Raw genomic sequence first — 22,337 nt, 5'->3', positions numbered from 1 at the left:
CCGTTAGTGATAGTGAAAGTCGTCCTACACAATAACTCCCCTCTCTTGTCTCCCTCACACCAGCCATGAAGGTTTTCAAAGGTAAGTGCAGGTTATTTTTTTTTATTTTATATTTTATTATTTTCTATTATATTACAGTAATCATTTTTATGTGAATATTTTTAGGTTGTGGAACTAATCATCTGAGTTTCCTTTTTTTTTTTTTTAATGTCTATTTATTTTTTTAAGACAGAGAGAGATAGAGTACGAGCAGGGAAGGGAAGAGAGAGAGGGAGGCACAGAATCTGAAGCAGGCTCCGGGCTCCGAGCTGTCAGCACAGAGCCCGATGAGGGGCTCAAACCCATGAACTGTGAGATCATGACCTGAGCTGAAGTCGGATGCTTAACCTACCAACTGAACTACCCAGGTGCCGCTCCATTTTTTCTTATGGGGAAATTTGCTTTGATATACAAGTGCTTTGGCTTACAAGTGTATTTTCGGAACGAATTATGCTCACAAACTAAGATTTTACTGTATTCTAGGTTTTAAAGCATATAAAATAGCTCAATACAATTTTTGATTACATGTTGAGATGATAATATACTGAGTATATATGGTTAAATAAAATCTATTAAAGTTAACTTTACCTGTCTTTACCTATTTTTTCCTTTTTTTAACTTGGCCATCAGAAAAATTTTAAATTACACATGGTTAACATTATATCTCTATTGGACAAGCACTGGTCTAGATAAAGGCAGGTCTTGAATACCAACTTGAACTTGGCTATTATTCAGTTCAAAATAAAAAGCTACTAAGATCTCAAAATGTCCACATTAGTAGCCTTTGTGTGGGGAGCTGTAAAAGGAAGTTTTGCAGCACTCGGAAATACAAAAATAAGACTGCCTCTTAAAAGTTAAAATTTTAGGGGCGCCTAGGTGGCTCAGTCGGTTGAGTGTCCGACTTCAGTCGGGTCATGATCTCACAGTTCATGCGTCGGGGTCTGTGCTGACAGCTCAGAGCCTGGAGCCTGCTTCAGATTCTGTGTATCCTTCTCTCTCTCTCTCAAAAATAAATAAACATTAAAAAAAAAAAGTTAAAAATTTTAGGGGAGCTCAGTTAGTTGAACATTTGACTATTGGTTTTGGCTCAGGTCATCTCACAGTTTTTCAGTTCAAACCTTGTGCTGACAGTATGGAATCTGTGTGGGAGTCTCTCTCTGCCCCTTTTCCCACTCCCTCAAAATAAATAACTTTAAAAAGAAGTTAAGGGGCGCCTGGGCAGCTCAGTCAGTTGAGCGTCGACTTCGGCTCAGGTCGTGATCTCACGGTTGGTGAGTTCGAGCCCCGCGTCGGGCTCTGTGCTGACAGCTCAGAGCCTGGAGCCCCCTTCGGATTCTGTGTCTCCCTCTTTCTCTGCCCCTCCCCAGCTCACACTCTGTCTCTGTCTCTCTCAAAAATAAATGGTAAAAAAAAAATTTTTTTTAAAGAAGTTAAAATTTTGGGGGCACCTGGGTGGCTCAGTCTATTAAGTGTTAACGACTCTTGATTTTGACTCAGGTCATCTCACAGCCGTGAGAATGAGTCCTACTATCAGGCTCCACTCTGGGCATGGAGCCTGCTTAAGACTCTCTCTCCCTCTCCCTTTGCCCCAATCCCACTCACATTCTCATTCTTTCAAAAAAAATACATACGTACATAAAAATTTTTTAAGTTAAAATTTTAAATTAATTCAACAGATCAAGGCACAAATGAAGTTGCAAAAAACACGGTTCCAGACCTGTAAGACCTGACTTGTTAATACATAGCTTCAAGTAAATTTCTAGCCTTGGGTTGGCAAACCACTCACTTATGAACAGTTCTATTTAAAAGCCAACTTTTGTAATTGTTCTTTCTTTTGACAATCATAGGTTTCTAGATCTACTCAACATCTCATTTTTCTATGATCCAGGAAAATTTCTAATCAGTTATCAGAGAATCATAGAGAACACCAGAACGTTATGTCAAGTAACAATTATGTATTTTAGAAAGGTAAGATTCTCAGACAATCCCCTCTTGCCCTTCCTCTAACAATGTCCTACATTTGAGAAGTCAGAGGATTATTTTGATTAGCTGCTACAGTTCTGAGACATCTTATCTAGCACCCTTGATTGGCCTCTTGTTCCCCACTCCGGTAACCCATAATTTAGGGAATGTCACCACCATCTAACCAGTTGCCCAAGTCAGATATGTGATAGTCATACTAAATTTCCACTTTCACCCCAAAGACTTCACCCCAAAGACCTTGTTACATTCCACCGTCTTAATTTGTTTCAAATCTTCCTTAATACTTCACCCCCTCCCAACCACATCATGAAATATGGCAGAATTGGCATTGAACTAAATTTCTATGGATTCTCTCTCTCATTCTCTGGGTCATCTAATTTACTTTCATGGTTTTAATTCCCAAATTGTATCTCTAGCTCAGATCTTTATCAAAATACAACAGAACTAGAAATCCAGTCACCTGCTAGGAATATCCACCTGAATATTCCATAGGCATCCCAATCTCAAAATGTCCAAAAATTCAATTACCATCTTTTCCATCCAGTTTGTTACTTATCATCTGTTCTCTAAATGTTGTAATTGTTAGAATCCCCACACTAGAAAACTGAACATCAGTTTCTCTCCCAATATTGAATCAAGTCCTTCCCATTTCTTATTCGTTAAATCCTTTCTCCATTTTTCATCATAACAAATCCTTACCTGAATTCCCTTTAACCAACATCCAAACTTCATAATGTGACCTACAAGGTCTTCCATGGTCTTATCATGGTCTACTTTTATATTCAGTTTATACATGCAGTAGGTTTATCTTATCAATCTTTTTTCATGTGCTTTCTATGCCTAGATAACCTTTTCAATTTAAGGAGCATGTGCAGGCTTCCAATGTCCACCCACTCATAGAAAAAAAGGGGAGTCTAAGTACATGGGTTCTATTGGTTTTAAAATCTAAGAATCAACAAAATGAATCTATCCTGCTGCCCCTAGTAGAGGTTCTCGGGTGTAATCAGGATGTATTTCTGTTTATGAACTTCCTCCAAGGAGGCTTAGAGGCAGTAGTAGCTAGTCCTGCTTACTGGACCAAGAGGATGAGCATCCTGGATATTCAGATTCTTTAAACCACAACTTTTGGTTTCTAATTATTTTCAGTTCTTAAGTACCTGTTCCTCAGCATCCTTTCCAAAAGAGTGGCTGCCCAAATTCTGCTTGATTTAGCATCCTCTGTTGAGTCATCTGGAAGAAGTGACTTGCCGAGATAAGTCTAGGGAAAAAGGGCGAAGAAGCCATGTACATGACCTATAATAATGTGACGTTACTAGGAGCAGTGAGAACCGTAATGTCAATCGTATTAAAGGAAATATTCTGGGCATGTGATATTAAAAAACATTGTTCACTTAGACAACTTGCCATCCAACCAGTGAATACCATACAAGGAAAATATAAAGAAGTCGATTATCAGGCTTCAATATTCACAGGGTATTCAGGAGTCTACAGACCAATGAGTCTGAAAATGGATTTTGTCATAGCTTCAGTTCCATGCACCAATTTTTATGAGCTCATCACAAGAATAAAAGTTCCCCTAGGAGCTCAAGGGAAAGGAGACTTATCATTGTAGCTATACTAATTAAGAAGTGTTTAATAAATGTTTAAATTAAAATATGGCTCAGCTGTTATCTCATCTGCCTTATGTCTTTCCCATCTATTAAGATGCAAAAGGTGCCTCTCTGTACTCCCAGGATTTCTTCTGCTTTTTTCTCTCACTATATTCTCCACACTATCTTTTAACTTATCTGTTCTATGTTCTTCCTCTAGAGTGCGACCACCTTGAGGACTGGGCCATGTCTTTTTCATCTTTGCATCCCTAACAAGTAACAGTGCTTGACCTTTGTTAGCAATCAATAAAAGTCTACCAACTGACTGATCAACCAAGTCTTTTTTTTTTTACTTGATTAAACCATTAAAAAATCTAAACCAATGCTATTCAAAGTAGCTAGCCCTTAAACTGTTGGTTTATAATGTGATACGGAGTTTGAGCAGAATGTGTAAAAGAATAGCTTCCTTTTTTGAGAAAGTCTTGCTATGAAAAAACTGCTGCTTTAGTGACACAGCTGATGTATATAGTCTTGCCCCTCTTTGATCCAAACACCTGAGAGTCAGAAAAAGACATTTTCATAAAGAAAAGGAAGATGCTGAGGAATGGATGGTTAAAGTTAACTTTAGGGTCTTCATCCATCTTTATGACCATACATACATATATTTACAGATCCCCAAAATGACCTAAAATAAAGGCACCTATTTTAACTGGTTAAAAACAAAATAAAGACACAGGGCATTAAAAAGTTTTTTAAAAGCCAAGACGCATTAAAAAAAAAAAAAAAAAAACCTAATAAATTTTTAATTAGAATTTTTTCTTTTTTTTTTTAACAGGACAAGTAACAGATTACATCAAACTTCAGAACTTCTCAAATATCTAGTTATTATACACATTCCCATCTGTCTTGCAGGGAGGGATCTTGGTCGGCTTAACAGTTTCAGGTAAAATAGGCTGCATAATAGTATATATTACAATAATAAATGTACAATGTTTACATGAAATATGTTTTAGAAGCAAAAAAAAAAAAAAAACAAAAAAACAAAGATGCATCTGCATCAAAAGGCGACCTTTTAAAACGCCACAACTGTTTTTTACATTCACTCTTGCAACAGGTCACAAGATGGGGTCACTAAGCTCAGATAAATCACTATGATGCACATAAAATACAGAAAGATTGGTTATTTTATATATATTATATATATATTTATCTCACACTTTAGCATCTGAGACATAAACTGAGAATTTAAAATTTATTCTCTTCAGATAACAAATCATTTTTTATTTTTCATAAACATGGTGCCCACAAAAGCACATAGGTAAGGCACAATAGGGTTTTGTTACAGAACAGTGTGCATCATGTTTACTTAACCAGAAAACGTGCATTATCTGTGCAAGTTCATGCTGCAAACCCAACACATATACAATAAAAAACAAAAAGGAAACTGAGCTTTAAACAAAATCAAAATTGGTACAATTCCAGCTGTTTCACATATTCATTTGGACTGACAACAATATATCAACAGGTTGTTTTTTAAAAAGCCAATTGTTACGTTACAAGTAAACTCTGCTCAGCAACGATTTTAATCTGAAATCATAAACAGTAATAAAGCAACTTTACTGAAACAAAGTAAATACCGAGGCACAAAGCAACAGTCACTCGTGCATTTACTATATTGCAAGCTTTCATGACCCAAAATTTCAAATATAAATTTTCAAAGACACATTTTGCTGCAACAATGTGCCCTGCTTTAAACTTGACATAGAACAGGGGAGCTGACATTTCATTAAATTATAAATAAATTGGGAAAATGACTTACTCCCAATAGTACTATGACATAGTCCTAGTATTTATAATAAATACAGCTTTTCACAAAATACTTTTCCAATATCTGCCAATTGCATCTTTATTGCTCACATAAATTTGAATCCATTACAACCGATACCGTAACTTTCACACAAAATCATACTCAGACATTTTTATATAAAACTTATAAAAGATATTTTAAACTTGTATCTAATACTTCCAGGTGTTTGGCTGTTTGATCTATGTGATAGTACAGCCATATGTATATATGTGTGTATATATATACACATATACACATACATATATATACACATACACACATATATACACATACATATGTACACATTAGATTATGAATAAAATAGGAAGCTTATTTTACTGCTTTAATGCAGACATCCTCACAAAACAAGACTACTTTCGCCAACCCCCAGCATTTATACATATATACAAAAGCCAGTTTAAGTACATGTACATCCACCTACACGTATATGTAACCACTAAACCCAAATTAATTTTCCTGTATTCCAGCTGTAACAAATGAATCTCTTACAAGCAATAGAAACCTAAGGTTAAATTGGGAAATTAACAGTTTTACCACACTGGCCTGGTAAGGAACTATGCAGGTGACTGTATACAAAAATTCACAACATTAGTTCACAGGAAATTATGGAAATACAAGAGGCCTCTTCACCATGCTTTTGTGTGGTTATCCAAACACTTTGTGGTGCAAAAACACAACCACCACATCTGAAAATGCTTAATAACGTCAATGTTCCTCATGCAAAACTTTAAATGCATTGGCTTAACTGAGCTCCAAAAACTAAATGAAACAATTGTTCTGTCTACTCGGCATTGCTGCCTCACTGTTAAGTCCCTTTGGAACCTTAAGATTTCTGGAACATTCAAACAGAGCTGTATTCAATAAAAATATTACATACAAAAAGCATTTAAAAGGAAGACAAGAAGCCAAACAGGAATTTTCCTATTGTAAATACCAATCCTAGGAGTGGAAGAAAGTCTTTTCAGGAACCTCCTTGAGAATTGGCTAGGCCAGTCCGAAGGCGAAGATGAGACATAGAGTTCATATGTTTATTTGATGGCTTCAAGGGAGTATTGCAAGTAAGAGCTTGGGGAAAGCGGTGGTGATATCTATCTAGTCGTAAATATTTTACTGTAACCAATTTCCCTGTTGTAAGATAAAAATAATATTTTAGATCTGTAAAAATGTGCTTAATATTTACAAAAAACAAACTGTGGTAAAAGACATATGAACATAATATGCAAATAAAGGAATCTTAAATTATTACTCTAAAAATGCTGCCCTAATATTCTTTAATTTAAAATCTGGTATAATTTAACAGTAAGCCATAATTTATGTTTTTAAAATGTTTGTAATACTCAAACTTCTTACCATCAAACCAAGAGCCATGCAATGCCTTAAAAGCTTTTCCAGCATATTCTGGAGACAGACATTTAACATATACACAGCCCTGTGATATTAAAAAAAAAAAAAGAAACAAAGAAAGAAAGGGAAAAAAAAGAAACAGTCTTAGTTTAATAGCAACAAATCCTAAATGTAGAATTCTACAGTAAAAGTTACTTTACCTCACGTGAATTTTTGTCTACTGCAATATGAACAATGCCATCATTATCACTGCATTTTTCTAAAATTGCTTCTTGAATTGCCAAATGCCACTGATCCCCTATTTCCCTAAAAATTGATGGAAAAAAAAAAATCAATAACCATATTCCTATTCCGTTAAAAGTCTTTATTGTCTAACACATAAACCCTACCAGAATGGGAATAATTTCAAAACTACATACTGTTAAAACTAGTAGTTAGGTAAATACTTGTTACAAGTACTATATAGAATTAAAAAATACTGGCATTCACAGTCCCAGACCTTCTCTCATTTCCAGTGGAAGAAGGCACAGAGCTGAGGCAATGAGCACAGCAGAACAAATGTGCTGTCATTTTTACGTCTGAAATCTTATGTACCTGTAGCCATTTCTTTTTTTCTCCCTAGCAAGCGTTGACACTTTAATGAGTCTGTAGTGAACTTAAAAAACTTGAGTACTATTTTTTTTTTAATGATATTTTCAAATTCCTAAACTTAAGGACAATTCCTAGTAAATAATGTGTTCTGGGGTTCTCTTTTTCGAAATAATGGAGGAATGATACAAGACAAACATTTTGCACAAAGCATCACCTTACTGTTACAAGAACTTTAGGAGTTCCTGCTGCACCGATGCCTATTTGTCTTACTTGTGAGATACAGAGGGCAAGCCGAAGGGAGAGTGGCTACACTTTAAATCATAAATCTTCATCTTAGTAACAAAATACTAGACTGGCACTGATTTCCTAATCCCTAAGTAATGAGGTCAGCTTCTCAAAAAAGGGATCAGAGCACTGCTAAGTGCTTGTATCTCTGCAAAACGGAGGGGGTGTGTTATGTGTACTGACAGAGTTTCTTTTCTCCACAGTTCCAATTTTGTTGCCACTGATTTGGAATCTCGTTATATCAACCATTTCTTGAAATAAATAAGTTACTAAATGGGATGTATGGGTATTTTCTAAGTAATACGGTTTCTACTGTTAGAATTTTTTTTTACAAAACAGAACCTGATCTGTTGTATCATTGGACAAATAAGTAACATCTAGGAGGCAAATTCTAGAAATTATTGCAGCTTATATATGAAATAGTACAGATTCTAAGGCAATAACTTTTGACTGTGCTAATCTCTGGATGCATGTGCTGCTATAACATATAAAAGAAAAGTTTCTCAAATATTAAATGGACACAAAAGTTTCCCGAATATTACATGGACAAGTAGACAGGTCTTAAGGAAAAGTGTACATCTTTGCAGAGAATTTTTACAATCAGAGATTGGAAATTTAAAAATAGTAGATATTTATCTATATTGCCTAATGAGGCAAAGAATATTGGCAGACAAGATTTATATACTTAACAAAAAGTACTGTTTATCACCACGTGTATCATTAATTTCACTCAAACATTTATCTGCCATGGGGACTCGTAGTGCATACAAAGATTTGTAATTTAACAAATTATTATACATCTGTGTCTTTTGGCCAGACCTTGGCTTGAAATATAACAAAAGAGGAGAAAAGAAAAACATAACACTTCTGTAGTTAGAGATTCAAAAGTAAAAGAGATTGTTCAATTACAGACATAACAATGTAAGGACATTCCAAATAAAAATTACATGTACCTCTGATCATAATACTTACATAACTGGGTCAAACATATTTCGAATCTTTAAACATGGTGTCAAACTATTTGGTGGTGAATTTCTTCTATCTAAATGAAATGCTACAAAAAACAAATTAGTGTTACTCTTTGTCACTGTTCCATTTAGTTCATTCAAAACATGTTCATTGCATGCTTTTCCTAGGAGCCAGACCCCTGGATATTAAGGTAAATCAAAGAGAGACAATCATTGCTATCACAGAGTCTGCAGTTTAGTGGGTGAGACAGATGAGAAACCGTGTCAAAAAAACCCGTTATTGTGGCAAATCTTAAGAAAGAAGGATACAGGAAGCTGTGAAAGTAACTTAGGTAGTCTGGAAGTATAGCACTTGAGGAAGTAACATTTATGCTGGGACCCAAAAAGTAATAAAAGTAGACAGAGTGAAGAGAAGTATAAAGGGCATTTCAAGCAAATGTGATAGCTTATATACAGCCCCAGGCAAGAAGGAGCTCAGTGCAGTCAAGTAACTAAAAGACAGCCACTGTGGCTAGAGCAGGAACAATAGAAAGATAAACCTTAACAGGGACAGGTCAGATTATTGAGAACCATGAAGATCACACTAAAGTGTTTAGACACTGCCGTTAAGACCAATAGAAAGTCACTCAAGTTTTTTTTAAGGAGAGGAATAATATGATGAGATCTATCGTTTAAAATTATAATTTTTAAAAGTAGACTGTTATGTGGAAAATCGATTAGGTGGAAACAAAAGCAAATGCAAGGAGACCAGTTAGAAAGTTACCATAGTTGTTTAAGAGAAAGAGGATACTAACGTGGGTAAGACAGGCCAGCAATGCAGATGGAAATAAGTAGACAGACTCAGGACATACGGAGATTTGACACGACTTGTTTAAAAACTATACATGGGAGGTAAGGAAGAGATTAAGGATGACCCCCAGGTTTATGGCAGAACCAACTGAGAAGGGGTATCATTAATTAGACCAAGAACACCGGGGGAAGAGGTCCATTTGGCAAGAGAAGTTACTGAATTCATGCACATGTTCAATTTGTGGTGTCCATATCCTAGTAGTAGGTGGTATACAGGTGGGTATAAAACTCTGAAAACCATAGGACTTAATTCAAGATATAAATCGTGAGATCATCTAGGAAGGCAGGTAGAATGAGAAAAGACACTGGCCTTGAGAAACTCCAACACTTTAGAGGTCCAGAAAAAGAAGAAAATTTAGAAAAGAAGATTGAACAAATGGTCAGAAGTAGCAGGAAAACTAGAAAGCGGCATCCCCAAAACCAAACAGATAAAGTTTTAAAGCAGGTCAATTGTTAACACTGTTAAGTAAAATAAGGACAGAAAAGAATAATGTCCAATGGGTTTGGCAATATGAACGTCTGAGAGCTGTTTCCATGGAATGTCAGGGATGGAAAACAGATTAGAATCAGCTGAAGAATAAATGGGACGTGCAAAAGTAAAAACAGTGAGTAAGGCTATGTGGCTGTGAATGGGTAGAGACAGAGTGATAGCTACAGAACAGTGTAGACTCTAACAATGTGTGTTAAAGATGAGAGAGACTATACAGCATGTTTAAGTGCTGATGAAAAGGTCCAGGAGAGGCAGGGGTTTAGAACACAGTGAGAGAAGATGCTTGAGAAGACTGGAGGGAATGGAACCCTGAGGGCTTAGATCCCCTTCCCTATAGAGGGAAGGGCCCAGGTCTTTGTTAAGTGAGAGAACTCTTCAAATGCCATAGGCGGTGAGGGTGAGTGTGGATTCTGGCAATTTTACTGAGTTGGTGGTAGAACGTTGAGGCAGGGACTATGTGATTGCTTCTATTTGAGTCATCAACTGAAAGGAGAGAAAGGCAAAGGTGTGACAAGATGGAAAGAAATCTAAAATTGTTACTGAGCAGAGCAGGAAAGTGAAGTGACCTGGTAAAATATTTTAAGAACATGAAAGTCAGGTAGTGCTGAGGGCCCAACTGAGGTTGATTATTTATGACATACCAGTCTGCAAAACTGTATGACTTTTTCCCCGCTGTGCTCAGCTACCTGCACATAGACAAAACAGTTTCATCCTTGGTTGGAATTTACCAGGCTAAGAGGGATAGGTGATGACTTAAGGGTACTAGCAAGAAAAGGATTGGAAAGATGGGTTGTGGAAACTAAGATGGACAGGAAAAGAAATAAAGCCAGGAGGAAGACTGAAAAACTGGAAAAAGTAGGTGTATCAAAGAATTGGAGAGTATGGGAAGTTTAAAACAAAAAAACAAAACAAAACAAACAAATATATATATAAAGCAAGAAAGTTGAAAGGATGAGTTTATGGCTAAAGACCAGAGTGTATCAATGGATTAAATATGTGATGGGGATCAAGGAGGGCACCTGTTGTGATGAGCACCAGGTGTCGTATGTAAGTGATGAATCACTAAATTCTACACCTGAAGCTGATATTACACTGCATGTTAACTAAAGGGAATTTAAATAAAAACTTGTAAGAAAAAAATAAATTAATGAAAGATTTCAGAAGTATCTAGTGAAAAGAAATGTCTGGGGTGTGAATGTCCTACAAGTGCTTGATAAGGGGTGGGGGAAAGGCCACTGTCCATGAAAAATCTTTGCCAAACCCCAGATCAAGAAAGCCTATAAACCTTCTAGCACCACCTAGACTTCTCTGGCAGAGTGTATAGGTGGTATTCTTGATGACCTTTTAGTTGTAGGCCATCTGACTTCCTTGAAATTCCAATACTGGCCTGGGCCAGCAGGGAATGATCCAGAGAAAATGGAAGCATTAATACCATCTTATCCTAGTCTGGACCCAAGTTTCCACAAAATAATGGCTCTGGGAGAAGCTATTCCTGGTCAATTCTAGTCACAAAGTAGTCATGAAGATCCAAGTGATTTTTAAGATATACGCTTTGTCTCCCTAACTAAATTGTAATCACCTCCTGGTACAAGCAGAGAGACAGTGGTTACCAAATGATGATACATTTCAAATACCTCAAGAATTATGTTTGGATCCTTCAAATGAATACTATTTATTCTGAAGGCTCCATCTGCTGGAAACATAAATAATTCTCTCCAGCAGGTATGGTTTGATTTTTAACTAGTGCTTTAAAATATCATTAGAGATACTACTGCTATATAAGAATCCAATCTATACTTAACAATCCTTTAGGAAGAGAACTAAAAATTCAATAAGGTTGATTAAGCAACAATTACTTGGAAAAAATACTATGAAATGACAACAGCTTATAGTGGGAGTGAATTCAAAAGACTACTATAATTACCAACCCTCCAGCCATGTACCTTTTAATTAAACCACAGTATTTATAAAAGCATAAACATTAAGCCTGTTAATAAGTTAAACTATCTTTTTACATAAACCACCACCAAACTGCCCCACCCCCACTCTATAGCACTACTTATAGTACAACATTTGTGTTCAGATACATTTAAGTGAAAGCAAAATTTAGTTTATGTATTAATATTTTCAATAAGATAAGTCAGTCATTTAAATTATACTTAGACTACACATTTAATGGCATAAAATATAATATTAAAACGAAATTCTTTCTTTATTAGGGCCATATGTTCTTAAGTGAGGTGATACAGGTAATTATCATTAAGAAGTATCCCACCAACTTCTCATTATTCAGCTCCTGTAACCAATTCTTTTATGATCAAATTCTCTTGAACTCAAATCTCTCTTGCTAGGAGTCTATCAACTTTTATCATCACAACCCTCCAAAAAATGTGAATGGATATACTTAAGCAAATGGCTACTAGGTTCTACCCCAAGATTTTCTGCCTTCAGAATAACAATCTCAGCCATTATATTTTTTTCTATTTGCTAACTAAGCAACAGGCATATTATTTTACTCTCAATCCCTTTCTAGGGATTACTTGACTTGTAACTGTCAAGTAAAGAGAGACTGAGTTTATAAGTCTTTACATTGTGCATTTAGAAGTATTCAAATTAAGATAGCTCAGTATTTGGCATATAGTTTATAAACATATACTACACCAGAAGAACCCTGATGAAACAAAGTAGCAGGACATTTTAAAACTATTCTATCAATTCAAGTTGAGTTTTACAACTAATATAACTGACCTAAAGTTGTCTTATATCACACTTATGCAGTCTTTTCCTATCTAAAGAAAATGATAAAATGAAAATAGTTTGAGGTTTTAAATTCTAGATATAGAGCATCCAATTCAACGCACTTAAGAATCTGACATTCCCCCCTACTAACTTGTAAGAACTTGGATTATTGAGGTCAAGAAACTGTCTTTAGATTCATCTTGAAAATCTCACATTTTAAAAATGCAACTAAAAGGGCACCAAGGTGGCTCAGTGGGTTAAGCATCTGACTCTTGATTTCAGCTCAGATCATGATCTCACAGTTTGTGAGTGTGAGCCCCCCATGGGGCTCTGCGCTGACTGTATGAAGCCTGTTTGGGATTGGGATTTTCTCTCTCTCTCTCTCTCTCTCTCTCTCTCTCCGCCCATCCCCTACTCATGCTGTCTCTCTCTCAAAATAAATAAACTTCAAATAAGTAAACAAAATAAAAATAAGACAACTATAATAAATTCACACGAACAAAATGATGGCCTTTTCTAGAACATCACATGCATACATAAGCACCAACTGCTAGCTACATGAAGAAATTAGACTGAGAATTCGTAACCACTACAACAGGCACTAAGGTAATCTGATCTGACTGGCTTTGCATTCTGTTTTCATTTCATAAGACCCTTCCGCAGACACCTTTTAAAACAAAAAGTTTATTGTTTAGTGTCATCTTTGGCATCATCAAAGCATCGTTTTTATGCCATGATTATTGAAGACTATCATTATTATTATTATGATTCAAGCTCTTTAACAGTGAAAATTAGAGAACAGAGTGATTGGATTTTTTTTCAATATCAAAACAACCTAACTTGCTCATAAATACTGTGTTTAGCAAACATTGATAAATATGCTTTTATCCAACAAGATTTAAAGAAACTCAACTCACGACTAGTTCTGAAATGCACATTAAACTAACAAGATTTAATTTTTGCAACTAACCATCCAAAAATTCAAGTGAGGTAACAGTCATCACTAATAGAGGTTTGGGTACCTAAGGCAACCAATCACCAGACTCTCCTATATATTTACATCTACCTGTTTTTCTTGCTATGCAAGCCTTAAGAACAATATGGAAAGATAGCCACAAAAGCTACTTGGCACAAGGGATATGCAGGTGGAGGAGTCTTAATAAAAAAGAGGGAGGCAAGCAAAACTCAGAAAAAAGAGCAGTTAAAGTTATGTTTCACTGATATATGTTTTATACATATGTAAAACAGAAATTATGTCTTATCTGCATAAAAATTAGGGGAAAAGAATATAGTTAGATCTACAATACTAAGTTGCTGTAAGTGAAAAAGGAAAAACTCAAAGTAATGTATATAGTGTTCTATTATAGTAAAGATAAACCACTTATGTTTATATTTGCAAGGAGGAAAGTAGAAGTATATAAAAAAGCTAACACGAATTCCTTCTATGGGATGAAACTGCAAAGGGAGCGTTGCCTTCATGTATCTTTCAATGGTACTATTTTCCTTTAAACATGTATTGAAGAGGGCATCTTTTGGGATGAGCACTGGGTGTTGTATGGAAACCAATCTGACAATAAATTTCATATATTTAAAAAAAATTAAATTAAATTAAAAATAAACATGTAACACTTTTACGTGCTGAAAAAATTAGAAAAACTGATGTTTATTTCTGTTGTTGTTTAAAAATACATACCTTGACCTTGCCATACTTTAGAAGGTATTACTAATATTTTGTCACAGGAGGCAGAAGGCTGGATCCAGCGCCAAACTAGAAAATCTGTACCACCTATTCTTCGTGTCTCTGTGCGAACTCTAGACTCATTAGCAGCAAGGAAGTCAACAGCTCTATCCCAGACCTTCTTCATCTTTTTCCTATCATGTGAACAAAATGACAAATGTACTATCATCTTGGCTTGTCATCTTTTTCAAGTATTAGTAATTGGTTATTGTAATTTTCAAGTATTAGATAATGGTTATTATTAACTCTGATTTTTCTGATCGCTGCTTATGAAGTTTTTTCAAAAAAGATTTAGATGCTTGAAACTCATGTCAGATTTACTGAATGTCAATCTCCAGAGGTAGAACATAAGCATCAGTAATTTTCCCCCACAAAGTCCACTGATGATTCTGAGGTGTTGCTAACAGTAAAGAATGCTGCTTTAGGATATGGAATCATCTTTTATTTTCAAGAAGTTATTATGTAGTATTTTCATTTAAAAAGCTTCATTAACAACAAAATATTTAAGGCATTATTAGTAAAACATCACTGGCTATTGTCTATCTCTGTTTCTTTATCAAGATGAAATTAACGGAAATAAGGTGAAAACTGACAACAAAGAATCAAAAATGTATAGAAGTGATAATGATTTGGAAATCCAGTTGTCTATCAGGCCACTCAAAATTAGGAGGACAAGACAGGGAATTTAGAAAGAAAGGAGAGTTTAAAGTACAAAAGTAAAGCAGGTCTACTTGATAAGGGCCCCAACTCTCAATATCATTATCACGATTTCAGAAGATACCAACATTCAGATCTACTTTGACTCACAAGATTTTGAACACACCTGTCATGAGGCTGTATTAAGGAATCTTGCACATGTGGAATAGGCATGTAAGGTTGTAAGTCTTTATTTTCCTGGCAAGCTTCATTATGACTTCGTAAAACATCTGAAAATAAACAAATTTACAAATGAATCAATGGACATCACGTTGTAATTTTTCACATGACTACTCTAGAAATAGTTTCGATCTTTTCAAATACTTATACCTATTATCTTCACCACCATATCATACATCTGTCTTGTTTCCTCTTCTTCTTTTGTCCAGCGATATTTCATGTAACGCAGAACGACACAAACCATCACTACACCTGCAATATTTACATATTTTGTGTTTTAAAAATTGTGGTCAGTGGCATTCAATTAAGTCACTGCAATCTGAAGTTATTGGTCTAATCGTTAAATCTGATGTTAACAAAACACAGCAAAGAAAGAGAACTCTTAGGACAGTTTCTACAGTAATTATTTTAACTGCTATAATGGTATAATGGAATGGGCCTTCAAAACAGTGGACTGAATTAGCTACATAATTACTGTTACATAGACCAATTTGGTGTTAAACATTTTCCTGAGTTTCACTTCATCTCTCTAGAAAAACTATCTCTTCCATTATGTTGACAACTCAACATTTAAATTCTATTTTTTTTAAAACAATGTAACCACATCTCACAAACTTTTTCCTTTGCCACATTAAGCTATTAGAAAAGTGAGTTTTCTAAGACTAAATATACTACACCTGACTTTAAGTAAATTATTTTTAAAGGACTTGAACAGAAAAAAGAAAAAAATGAGTATCTTCTAAATTCCTATAAACGGGGAGCCTGGGTGGCTCAGTCGGTTAAGTGTCCAACTCCTGATTTCAGCTCAGATCATGATCTCATGATTCGTGAGATCGAGCCTGGAGTTGGGCTCCACGCTGGCAGCAGGAAGACTGCTTGGGATTCTCTCCCTTTCTCTCTGTCCCTCCCCTGCTCACTCACTCTCAAAAATAAACCTAGAAAAATAAATTCCTATAATCAATCAAAACAGTCACAGAAAATCCAGGAATCCAAGGTAAATGATATTTTTTAAATCAAAAAGAATTTTAATGAACTTAATTTATAATATTTTATTATTTAAAAAATAAGCTTAATTTTTAAATTTTCCTGTTCTATTTTGTTAAGATTTCTGTTTATGCACCATACTTGCTTTTCCTGACATTCTTATGATAAAGTTTTACTCCAACTTCCCTTATAATACTGATTTCTAAGTCCTTAGATTAATACTGACAATATGTATAAAAAAAAGTCACTGTTATTATACCTTAATGAAGACTTCTCGATGTGATTTATAACGGGAACTACCACAGAAGTAAATTCTCAACTGGTAAAATACAGACACAAAAATTCTACACTATCATGTATCTTCTTTCTCACCCCAACAACTTACCTAAGCATAACAACAATAACCTGTGGGTGACAGTAATAAAAGCACGTCGAAAACGACACCAGAAAGACATCTGTGGTCTTGTGGACTGTAAAAACTGCACATCAGTTATATTTTTCAATTGCTCCTCGGGGCCATAACCAACACACCTATTTAAAAATAATTAAGGAGACTTTAGAGCCAAAATCACTACTTATACTACAAAATGGCCAAAGTGGAAATTAAATCCTTTACCTTATTCCAACATCTTTTCCATTTTTTAAAATCCACTTCAAAGAAATATTAAATATATCTTCATATTCAGGGCCTAAATCCTAATAAGAAAAATGGAGAAAATAACTAACTATTCTTAGTCATTTACATTCTTTTGACTCTGTGTAAGCTATACTATAAATACCATACTTTCATTTTTATATAACACTTGAAGCTATATTACATAACAAAAATGTATTATTCATTACAGAAAAACAAAAGGAGGAAAAAAAAGTCACAATTTCCCCACCATCCTAAGATAACCAGTATTAATATTTTGTTTTGTTTTCTTTTTGGTTCTTTCACATTTACAGATTTGGAGGATTTTTTTTTTTTTTTAAGTAATTTGTCTTTTAAGTATCACTGTGGTAAGAGTGGATGAGCTAATTTTTTTATGGAATATTATTTTTAGATGAACAAATGGCAAACTATTCAGAGTTGGCTGTTTCACTGACATTTTCTCAACAAATGAATGAAGCAGGCCTGTCAACTCAAGAAAAACAGTTGACTTTGTTACCAATGATGACATTCAAGCTTTCATGTCAAAAGCAAAATTTGGAAAAAGTTGAATCCGTTACTGTAAGCTTGACACCCTCGCAGTACTTAAAGACCTTTGCAATGAGACTGGTGCAATATTAATGAATGCGACTTTGGGGTATGGCATAATGAAAGGTGTCAAACACTGAGAAGATCTGCATAACCTACAAACCAGTATTTTCCAAATGACCAATGCAGGAGTCATAAAGTCTTGCACATCTATCTGTTCTACGTGTAACCTAGAAAAAGGACTGTAGAGACAGAGTAAACAAAAATCACCGATACGGTTTCACATTGCACACTGCAACTAATCTTTAAGAAACTACTACTTAGAATTTTGGTACAGTATCAAAGAAGAATATCTACAATTATCTGAAAAAAGTATTAAAATACTTTTCGCTGCCTTGACTACATATCTATATGAGGCTAGATTTTTTTGACATACTTCAACCAAAACATCACAATAGACTGAATACAGAAGCAGATACGAAAATCCACTATGGTTTTATTAAGCTACACATTAAAGATTATAGAGATTTGCACACATGCAAAACAATGCCACTATCACTAAATGTTTTTATTTTGGATAATAGTTATTTTTCATAAAAATACATTGCTAAATGTTAACATGTAATAAGTTCATTATTCTTACTTAAAAGAATAAGTAAATTTAATTTTTCTGCTTAAATTTCTAATAAGGTAAATATATGTCTAAATCTATCTATGTATATATATCGCACAGACAAAAGCCACATAGGGTCCTCAGTAATTTGAGGACTGCAAAAGGGTCATGAAACCATAAAGTTTAAAAACTGCTGTGCATAGGTATATTATGTATTTTTTAATTAAAATAATGTGGTATCACATTATATGTACTGTTTATTCCACTTGCTTTTATCACAAAACGAAGTATTATTGTGTCAATATCACCAAACATGGAACAACCCTATTTTTTTTCCAGCAACATACTGTTCTAGTCTATGGCTGGTTATTTTATACTTTAATCAACCTCTTATTAATGAACATTTAGAGTGTTACCGATTATTTTAATGTATCAAATAACACTATAATAAATACCCTTGAAAATTCTTCCATTCAATAAATATTTATTGAGGGTCCACTATGTGCAAGGTACTGTGCTAAAACCCAGAGAGATAGCACTAAGCAGAACAGTCAAACTTCCTTGCTCATGGAGCTTATATTCTATTCAATATATTTTATGTACTTTTTGAAGTGCAAAGAATGAACTTCTAAAAACAGCAGTAAAAAGACATTTTTTTTTAGAAAGTTTTTTTTTTTTAAGTTTATTTTGAGAGAGAGTGCGAGAGAGCAGGGGGGAGGCAGAGAAAGAGAGAGACAAAATTGCAAGCAGGCTCCATGCTGTCAGAAAGGAGCCTGATATGGGGCTAGAATTCACAAACCGTGAGACCATGACCCGAGCTGTCATCAAGAGTCGGACACTTAACCGTCTGAACCACTGAGGTGCCCCAAGAAGTCATTTTTAAAAACATTTTAAAAAGAATTTTGTAAGTAATAGCTGTTGCATTTTATCAACAGATTCTTTAATAGCATTGGAAATTAAGGTTTACATTTGATCAGGACAATTTACTTCCTAATATGAAACGGGCGAGTTTTTTTTAATGTATCAAATCTGAAAATACAGAAAGCTTTATGAAGCAGAACAAATCTTACTAGGCATCATTACTTATGTGTAACTACTACCAGGATGTTTTTAGATGGTAAAGAGAAATACAAACTACCTGTTATTGAAAAAAAAAAGTGTAATCTTTCATCATTATTTATAAATACCAAAAAATGTGTAGCCAATGTAAGTATAATAACTGACAAATGGTTTATAGATGAGATCACTTCAAGGGAATACTATGAATTTGGAGATGATCATTTAGAGCTAAATAGCTAATGCTTAAAGTAAGACAATATGCAATTAAATATAACTATAACAATTTTACTCATGAATAACTAAAAAAATTTTTCAGTGATTTTTGTTTAAGCTTTACTATTGCTTTAAAATGTCATACAATAAAATTATACTAAAATAATTTCAGTCAATTACGGTTTTGTTATAATTACACTGCTAGAAATCACCTGGTGTATAACTAAAAATCAAAACTCATATTCATTTGCTCTAAAATTAGAGAAGAAAAAAAAACTGATGATGGAACATCAAGAGAACTTAATTTCAGTTTATATTGCATCAATCAGGATTAAAAAAGCACAAGCTATAGAGGGCCATGAAAATCCACAAAGCAGGATTAATATGGGTTATCCATGGAGTTGGAGACACTGCACTCATTGTAATGTATAGGGTTTTTTTAAAAAGTTTTTATTTTAATTACAGTTAGTTAACATACAGTGTAATATTAGTTTCAGGTGTATAATACAGGGATTCAAATTTCCATACATCACCCAGTGCTCATCACAAGTGCACTCCTTAATCCCCATCACCTATTTCACCCACCTCCCCAATCCACCTCCCCTCTGGTAACCATCAATTTGTTCTCTACAGTTAAGAGTCTGTTTCTTGGTTTGTCTCTTTCATATTCCCCTCTGTTCATTTGTTTTGTTTCTTAAATTCCACGTATGAGTGAAATTATATGGTACTTGTCTGTGACAAACATTTCATTTAGCATTATTTAGCATTATATATAATTCTACATCCATTATGTTGTTGCAAATGGCAAGATTTCATTCTTCATTCCATTACACACACACACACACATATATATACACACGTGTGTGTGTGTGTGTGTGTGTGTGTGTGTGTGTGTATCTCCTATCATCTTTATCTATTTATCAATCGATAGACACTTAGGCTGTTACCATAATTTGGCTATTGTAAATAATGCTGCTATAAACACAGGGATACCTGTATCCCTCTGAATTAGTGTCTCTATATTCTTTGGGTAAATACTCAGTAATGAGACTGCTGGATTACAGGGTAGTTCTATTTTTAACTTTTTGAAGAACCCCATACTGCTTTTCACAGTGGCTACACCAGTTTTCATTCCCACCAACAATGCAAAAGGGTTCCTTTTTCTCCATATCCTTGCTAACACATGTTTCTTGTGTTGTTGACTTTGGCCATTCTGACAGGTGTAAGGTGATATTTCACTGTAGTTTTCATCTGTTATTTTTCTGATAATGAATGATGGTGAGTTTTCATGTGTCTGTTGGCCATCAAATGTCTTCTTTGGAAAAATGTCTGTTCATGTCTTCTGCCCAGTTTTTAACTGAATTATTTGGTTTTAGGGTGTTGAGTCTTAAAAGTTCTTCATATATTTTAGATACTAATCCTTTATCACATGTTATTTGCAAATATCTTCTCCCATTCTGTAGGATGCCTTGTAGTTTTGTTGATTGTTTTCCTTTACTTGCAGAAGTTTTTCATTTTGATGTGGTCCCAACAGTTTATGCTATGCTCACTACAAGTGCAGCTACCATTGGTCACCATACAATACCACTATAATACCACTGACTATGCTCCCTAGGTTGTGTCCCTCATCCCTATAACTTATTCATCACTTCATAATTGGAAGCCTGAACCTCCCACACTCCTTCACTCATTCTGCCTATCCTCCTACCCACCTCACATCTAACAACCACCAGTTTGTTCTCTATTTATGGGTCTGTTTCTGTTTTATTTGTTCATTCATTTTTTAGATTCCACATACAAATGAAATCATAAGACATGGGTATTTTTAAAAATCAATGAAATATACATTTTGCATTTTCCTGTATTTATATGTTCTTCAGCCTATATTACAACAATATGCAAGATATAATGACATTTTTGCTTTATTACATAGAACTTTGAAGGCTAGACTACACATGTAAGTTCCAAATAACATAAAAACAAATTTCCAAGTTTATTAGCTGTATATTTTAAACATAAGAATTTTAGAAGGCTGAAGATAGTATAAGTAGCATCACTGCCTTCATTAATTATCCTTAAAAATGTACATAATGGTTCAAATTAACAAGAACACCTACTCTAATATGCTAATTATATGCAGGAACGAAGAACTTAAAACTTTTAGTTATAAAATAATAAGGGTAAGAAAGGATATCTGTGGTTATTTTCCCATTTTGTTTTCCTTTCCCCTGTTAATACTACTTACTATCTGGAATACAGTAAAACCATTCCCTTTATGAATACACGTTTTCAAAAAACAATTGCTAATTTATTTAAAATCTCATTAAAGATGTAATAGAGTATCAAGGTCTGAAACAGGTCATTACTTCCACAAACGTTCTACATAGTATACAGAGTTCTATCGTATTATGAGGTAGAATTTTTGAAGATATAAAAGATGAATTTATTTTCTCGCTTATGCCAGTTAAACAGCTTAGGCTAACATCATAGTATACATAGCATCTTCCTGATTTTAAGAGTAGAAAATATTTTATTATTCATTTTTTGTAGCCACCTAAAAAGCTATAAGGTAGGGGCAGGCCAACCTTTTCTGTAAAGGACCAAAGAGTTAAGTATTTCAAGCTTTGTAACTGTATACACTTCTGGTCTCTGTCACATATATTCTAAGCAACCTTTAAAAAATGTTGTATAGCCCCAACTAGTAGGCCAGACAGAAATAGGCCCCCAGGCTATAGTTTGCCAACCCCTGAGGTGAAGCACACTTGTATCATAAAATGCTCATTTTCTAACCACTGATGACACAAATAAAGAGAAAACTAAATTTTTCATTTTTAAAGCAGGTCAATTACTATTATTACTATCTACTTATAGGCAACAGCTCAGTCAACATACCGCTGACTGCTTCATTTAAATGTTTCTAAATTCAAAGC

The 22,337-nt window shown here is 34.4% G+C and overlaps 1 protein-coding gene and 1 long non-coding RNA gene across 4 annotated transcripts in view; one reads left to right on the top strand and one right to left on the bottom strand.

Annotated features, from left to right (window-relative positions):
* LEMD3 (LEM domain containing 3) overlaps positions 1–22,337 on the bottom strand; it is a 78,180-nt gene that overhangs the window by 9,010 nt on the left and 46,833 nt on the right. For 2 of the 3 annotated variants that reach the window (XR_007153918.1, XR_007153917.1), the window contains exons 5-13: positions 16,959–17,038; positions 16,728–16,873; positions 15,509–15,610; positions 15,306–15,408; positions 14,438–14,616; positions 8,671–8,752; positions 7,023–7,128; positions 6,829–6,907; positions 3,180–3,280 (exon numbers count right to left, since the gene is read on the bottom strand). Coding sequence is in view for 1 of the 3 variants with exons in the window: in XM_047866391.1 (XP_047722347.1) it covers positions 6,440–6,603; positions 6,829–6,907; positions 7,023–7,128; positions 8,671–8,752; positions 14,438–14,616; positions 15,306–15,408; positions 15,509–15,610; positions 16,728–16,873; positions 16,959–17,038 (1,041 nt within the window). In the remaining 2 variants the exon portion in view is untranslated. Of the gene's footprint in view, positions 1–3,179; positions 3,281–5,488; positions 6,604–6,828; positions 6,908–7,022; positions 7,129–8,670; positions 8,753–14,437; positions 14,617–15,305; positions 15,409–15,508; positions 15,611–16,727; positions 16,874–16,958; positions 17,039–22,337 lie in introns of those variants that run through there. The other variant, XM_047866391.1, reaches the window with a different exon arrangement.
* LOC125170151 (uncharacterized) lies at positions 19–5,351 on the top strand. The gene is made up of 3 exons (XR_007153922.1): positions 19–81; positions 1,887–2,007; positions 4,447–5,351. It is a non-coding gene; the product is annotated as an uncharacterized LOC125170151 (long non-coding RNA).

Source organism: Prionailurus viverrinus, chromosome B4 (assembly GCF_022837055.1).
Source record: "Prionailurus viverrinus isolate Anna chromosome B4, UM_Priviv_1.0, whole genome shotgun sequence".
NCBI classification, from domain to species: Eukaryota; Metazoa; Chordata; class Mammalia; order Carnivora; family Felidae; genus Prionailurus; species Prionailurus viverrinus.
Note: the sequence above shows the minus strand (reverse complement) of the source record. Positions and strands in the feature narration are given on the sequence as shown.